The following is a 6,000-nucleotide window of genomic DNA, read 5'->3' on the forward strand; positions in this document are numbered from 1 at the left end:
AGCAGTACAAACTACTGCACACATAACGTGCAATCAGTGAAGGGTACTGCATTCCTCCAATTCTTCATTCTTCTAAAAACCTAGGGTCTTCATTTCTGAACAGGTTCTTGAAGTTACTCTATTTCGATATTGTCTCCATCTTTAAAGAAATATTGCTAGCAAACAAATAATATTTATATTGAATGATCTAGACATTTTGGTATCTTTGTGACCCCTTCATTTATTCAGCCTTCTGAACGCCTTATTTTTCCTATTAATTTAAAGCTGGAATTTGATCTACTTTTATGTGTAAGCAACACTTTTATTCCTTTGGACATGGTAAATTGCACGAACAAAACAAAAACCTGCAGTTTCAGACTGATATGGGGACGAGAGTAACTTGGGAATGTATGACTCAGTCTTATATTAGCATCTCAAAATAAAAGTCTGCAAACAAACGGATTATACAAACATGTCAAATTAAGCAAGCCTCTAATACCAATTATCTTTCCAGGGTTTAACTACAAATTGAAATGGTAAACAAATTCAGTGCAGAGTTATACTCCCCAGAAATGTAGCGCTTAAGGGTATAAACTGCAAAGGTGTAACTGTTATCTGAAAGGAGGACATTTTAAACAAAATTAAAAGAGACCAGCAGTCACAGAGCCCATTTATGTTAATAGTTAAAGTCAAAGTGGTGAAAAACACTTGTTGTCCATACTAAATTTACCAAACCACATTTAACACACCCAAGGGTGGTGGTCACCACTATGCTGCTACCAGGTCTGTTGCAGAAAGCCCTGCCACTTCAACACACACTTGAAAACAACTAGATAAGATCACTTTACTGGCCATATACAATTTCTTGTATTAGGAAGTTGTCTTTTCGCAGACCCCAGCTTGCTCTCCATGAGACACACAGGCAGGGAGAGCAGCCTGGGGTCAGAGCGCAGGGTCAGCCATTTATACAGCACCCCTGGAGCAGTTGGGGTGAAGGTCCTTGCTCAGGGGCCCAACGGAGTAGGATTCCTCTGCCGGCCGCGGGATACGAACCGGCAACCTTCCAGCCACAGGCACAGCGCCCCTTGAAGATGGAGCTCAAATCTTTGTGTCCAGAGACGATCAGAAGGCTTTCAAATAATGAAGATCTCTTTTAAGAGGGCAGAAGACGGGTCAAGGGTCAACAGCTCTGGACTCCGATCAGGTAGACACCTGTTACCATGTCCCACAAGCAAAGATCTGGAAGAGTAAGCCAATCAGCAAGACGAGGGCTGGTCAGTAAGTACCATGTGACTGTTTTTTGACTGTGAAGGGAATTCATTCTCATCAGGTCCAAAGAAAACAGTGATCCCTCAAGAGCTGCTTGTCACTTTTGATTTCTAAAGCAGAATAGTAAAAAGTTCTTCACAATGCCCAGTAAGTTTCAGTTTATTTATTTAAAAATCAACTCTGGTCATATACAAAGACAATTTAATTTTAATCATATATATATATATGCCACCTGAATACAACTATTAAAACGTTTTTCCAAGAAAGATTTATTGTTACTCTGTTTAGTGTTGTGTTACATGGCAGCATGACACACATTCAGAAACTTTATCATTTGAGCATCACAGAGAATAAAATGAAGCAGATGGCTTTATGAACAGCAAAAGACACAGAAGCCTGCCCACCTCCCTCTTCCATGCAATAAAAACCACCTTGAACAGGAGAACCATCCAAATATAACAGGGGAAATGTTCTTTGTCAGAAACAAGAATTCGCAACCTCTGTCAACTAGAAAAGAAGGCAATCTAAGCACACATGTAATAAGCCTTTTGACTCATAAATGACCTTTTCGACTTTTTAATAAGACCACATCCTTGGTCACTCAAACACTGACAAACACATGCAGAGCTTTAAGAACACACTACAGTAGTGAACTCCTACAAAAGACTCTGAAAGTTTCTTTATTTAGCCTCTGCAGGATTGTCTGTACTGGAGTGGCTGGTTCTCAACGTCTCCTTCACATGGCAAACTGTAGGCTGGAAGCAGAGCTTTCAATCCTATAGTCCCACAATCCAAACATGTGAAAATACCAGTCATTTCTAATTCACAGGGTGGGGGCTTCTCCCAGCACCACAGTTCTGTGTAAAAATAGCTCAAGAGGGCCTCTTCACACTGTAACGGCTACTTGTAACCACAGAAAACACCACCTCTTCCACTGCATGGCACTGAGGACACAGGACATGCAGGTCCTCCTTTCACTCCCCCTTCAAGAAAAGATTTCATGCCAAACACGCTTCAACACAAACACCGCAACAAGTGTTACACTGAAGATACCCAGGAAACAATTCTGACTTCACAATACAAAACATTTTTTGTCCATGGTACTACACTTTCATCTCTTTGATGGTAACTTAGCATCTCCTCAGAAATAGCTACTGTTTTACCTAATTAAAAATAACTTCCTCTCCACACTGGTTATTTATCAACATTAGAAAGTACAGCACCAAGCAATAAGACTATGCCAAAAGTAAGATCCCAACACAAACACTGATTATACAAAAACAATTAAACACAAAACATGACTGCAACACTTCAGAGCCAGGCTGCTTAGCTTGCAGCCTCACCAACTCAAATCCACTGCAGACCTCTGCAATAACAGCTCCTTACTCTTTTTACGTTGACACTTCGCCATAAGGACAAGGACCAAGGGGTGGACTGCACTCAAGAACTGTAGAAAATTCTAGGCAGTATGGAGACCAGTCCCAGGTCAGGTTTTTCCGAGCTTACAGCCGTGGGATTCACCACTCCGAGGTTTTGGATCTGTGCAAACAGGGCTGAAGAGGGGTCACGACTGACCTGCCACAAAAAACTGGGGCAACACCCACTGAGCATGACAGGACACAAACCGGCAGAACGCACAGCTCAGCCTCACTCAGGCAGGGAACATGAGCTGCCTGAGGCTTGGGAACGAGGGGGGGTCTATAATTCATTCCGATTTTGTTGTTGTATTCTTAAGAATATTCTCAACATCTGCATGATTAAAAAAACATGTTACTCCACATATTAACTGTATGTCCTGTAAAAAACTTCTTCCAACAAGGGGCTTTTGGGTGCCTCAACCTGCTAAGACACTTGCGCTGCCCACAGGCTGAGCCTGATGATCAGGAACAATACCACCACAAACCAGAACTGTGTAATTAGCCACCTGTGACTGGGGTCTCCCAAGCAGCAACACACAATTAGCTACACGCCATGAGGCGGGGGGGCTGGAGCTGACTTAACACAAGACCACAACACCTGGGATTTGCACGTGAGCTTTCAGCATTGCCAGTGAAATCCATATCACTCCGCTGATCACTGAACAACAATCTGGGACATGCGCCACGCGCTGTGTGCAGTTCTGACAGGTGTGCACTCTGAAGGAAAGCCTGGACTGTCTTCATCATCAGCCCTTCCTAAGCCACAACAGGGACGAAATAGCAACCCAACCGATCAACAGGTGGTGATCACAGAATGGGCAGAAGCCCCCCCCAAAAAACTGCAATGCACCTCAAATGGTCCGACAGCGTTACAGATCCAAGCCATCGGATACTTACGAGTTTGTGTGCAGGTACTCAAACGTGAGCTGAGCCCGGTTCAGGCTGCTGTAGTTGGTGAAGGCCATGCTCCCCAGAACGTCAGCCCCTGCTGGGGGGTTACAAAACTCAGCGACCCTCCTGGGCAGAAATCTCAACCAGCTCTGCAGGCGATGCAAGGTCAGCCCAGAAACGCTCTAGAAGACATGTCCGTCATCCTTTCTTCCCTGCAAGTGAAAAAAAAAGAGTGACCTTAAAACCATCCTTCTTCAAGGAACTCCTCGAACCTGCTGATGCACCAGTCTGTATTCAAGTGGCCGGTTCAGCACTGCAACATGCTCCGACGCTGCCGAGCCCGCATGCACGCCCTCATTCATGGAACAAGACTCGAAGGCAAATCACGAAGTTCACACAGCGCTGTGCCTCCATTACGGCCGTCGCGTCGTTCAATCAGAACCCACCACGCGATCTTTCACGCACCGTGCTGTATTACCAGGAGTCATTTCACCGCGGTAACTCGCTTTCCACCTCCTGACCGGTAAGTTGCGCCGCTGATCCTGAGCCCCCCGCCCCAGCCCCAGTCTGGGGGGTCGCGGCTGCCTGCAGACAGGGGTGCACTCCCCTTCTCGCGCCGCAGCTCGGATCCCTCACGTGGGAGGCCCTCCGAAGGCTGGGCTTCGTCTGAACTTGTCCAGCTCCCAGATCCAGCAAAACACCCACCCGCACGACACCACAGCCTCAGTTACAGCCCCCTGTCTTCCCGTTTTTAACTGCTCTCAAAGCCCCCCCCTCTCTATCTCCCAAATCTTCCTCAAGTGTGTACCTGGCAGTGGTCATTGGGCGATATCCCTGCTGTCCTGTTGCTAGCCGCCTCAATGCCCTTCGTCTCCGCTTCCAGATTGCGTTTGCTTCCGTCCGCGGCCAACTTAGAAGAGTTTGGGTTCCTATTATTAATATTTTCTATGAGACGGAAAGCAGACACCTCCGAAGGCCGCGGAAAAAAAAAAACCCTCCAACTGCACCTCCTGGGTTCGTCCACACAGAAACAAAAGTCTTGCCGAGCGCCCACCGAGCCCGCCCCCTTCCCGGAGAGGATCCGCCAATCGGACGATACCGCGCCGACCTTCCCGACGTCTGATTGGCTGTCCCGTTGATCACGTGCCGGGGGAGAAGCGCATAGTTCTTGACCATGTGACCAGGGTGCATTCCCACAGCTTCAGTCCGGGTGAGAGTGAGCTGTGCTTCTCAGCAGGCTCTGGGGTTGCTGTATCAGGCTCAGAGCTAAGCCGGAACCCTCTTTTTTTTGGCCTTACACGATGAAAACAAAAAACGAAAGGCGCCTACTCCTAATTGGCCGAACCGTCTTTTTTATTACCCCCGAAAAGCAATGCTGTTGCTGTACCACCATGCTCTCACTGCAGCTCAGTCTGACGGCCCAAGGAGAAATTCAAGAGGCCATGTTTTGGGAAAGAAGTGAACGAATTGAATGCAAAATAAGAGCTTATCGCCACTTTTTAAATAAGGGTAGCTTTATGTGTCAGAAGTATAGTAGCCTTACTTCATTCTAATGAGCGTTTTATTTTTCAAATGTGCAGTAACTAGCGATGTGTCTGATTATAGACTACAGGTACTTACGGAAGCGCCTCATAGCACTGTACGGTAAGTGATGTTAGAGGGACAAGCCTGCAGACGTTTTTTCGACTTTGTGTTACGAGCTCCGATGCATAGGCTGTGGTCTTTATTGCAGAAGGGAACTAATCGTATTGCATGAGCTGTTAGAGTCCGGTATGTTGGTAATAATAACAACTGAACGAGTTTGTAAAGATGGTGTCAAAGCAAAGCATGGTCACTTACCTCGAAGATTATGATCTTGAAAGAACATTGCAATTAAAGATATAAACGTCCTCTGCATTGTATCTTTATCCTATACGTTTGCATTCGTAATTACGGCTGTGAACACGGGGCTTCAATGTGCAAAAACAATATGGCTGCTGTATAGAGACTTACAGCAGAGGTCCTCGCTAGGTTGCCATGTTAAAAATGTGCAGGAGCTGAGCACGAAATGGCCGCCATGTTTTGTACGGTGATGCTTCACAGAACCGGGAATAATGAGATGATAACATGCAGGTTTCTTCCCGTGAGAGAGCAGCCTTACAGTTGAGAAATGTGGCTGTTTTACAATAAAGAGCTTGGATTTAAAAAAAAAACTTTGTGGAAATTGTCAAGAAAACGGCACACGATGAAATCAACTCGGAGACGTTTTCAGTGGAATTCCAGTTAGTTTTATCATTCGGGTCGTTGCAGCGGGTTCAAAACTGAAAGAGCACTTCTGAAGAAATTGCTCTCGATATGCAGAGATGGGGCCGGTGGACTGGGGAGATTTGTGGGGTTGCTTCAATAGTCACTCTTGCAGGCAGCAAATGCTGCAATTTTTGGGGGGTTCTGGGGTTCCCCCAGT

The 6,000-nt window shown here is 46.0% G+C and overlaps 1 protein-coding gene across 3 annotated transcripts in view; it reads right to left on the reverse strand.

Moving 5' to 3' along the window:
- morc2 (MORC family CW-type zinc finger 2) overlaps positions 1-5,598 on the reverse strand; it is a 28,907-nt gene extending 23,309 nt beyond the window's left edge. Inside the window, exons 1-2 of one of the 3 annotated variants that reach the window (XM_069182220.1) lie at positions 5,397-5,598; positions 3,564-3,769 (exon numbers count right to left, since the gene is read on the reverse strand). In XM_069182220.1, the coding sequence (XP_069038321.1) occupies positions 3,564-3,631 (68 nt within the window). In that variant the 5' untranslated portion in view covers positions 3,632-3,769; positions 5,397-5,598. Of the gene's footprint in view, positions 1-3,563; positions 3,770-4,365; positions 4,618-5,396 lie in introns of those variants that run through there. The other 2 variants (XM_015366264.2, XM_015366265.2) reach the window with 2 other exon arrangements.
- Positions 5,599-6,000: the final 402 nt, after the last annotated feature.

The sequence above is a fragment of the Lepisosteus oculatus genome, chromosome 22, assembly GCF_040954835.1.
Source record: "Lepisosteus oculatus isolate fLepOcu1 chromosome 22, fLepOcu1.hap2, whole genome shotgun sequence".
NCBI classification, from domain to species: domain Eukaryota; kingdom Metazoa; phylum Chordata; class Actinopteri; order Semionotiformes; family Lepisosteidae; genus Lepisosteus; species Lepisosteus oculatus.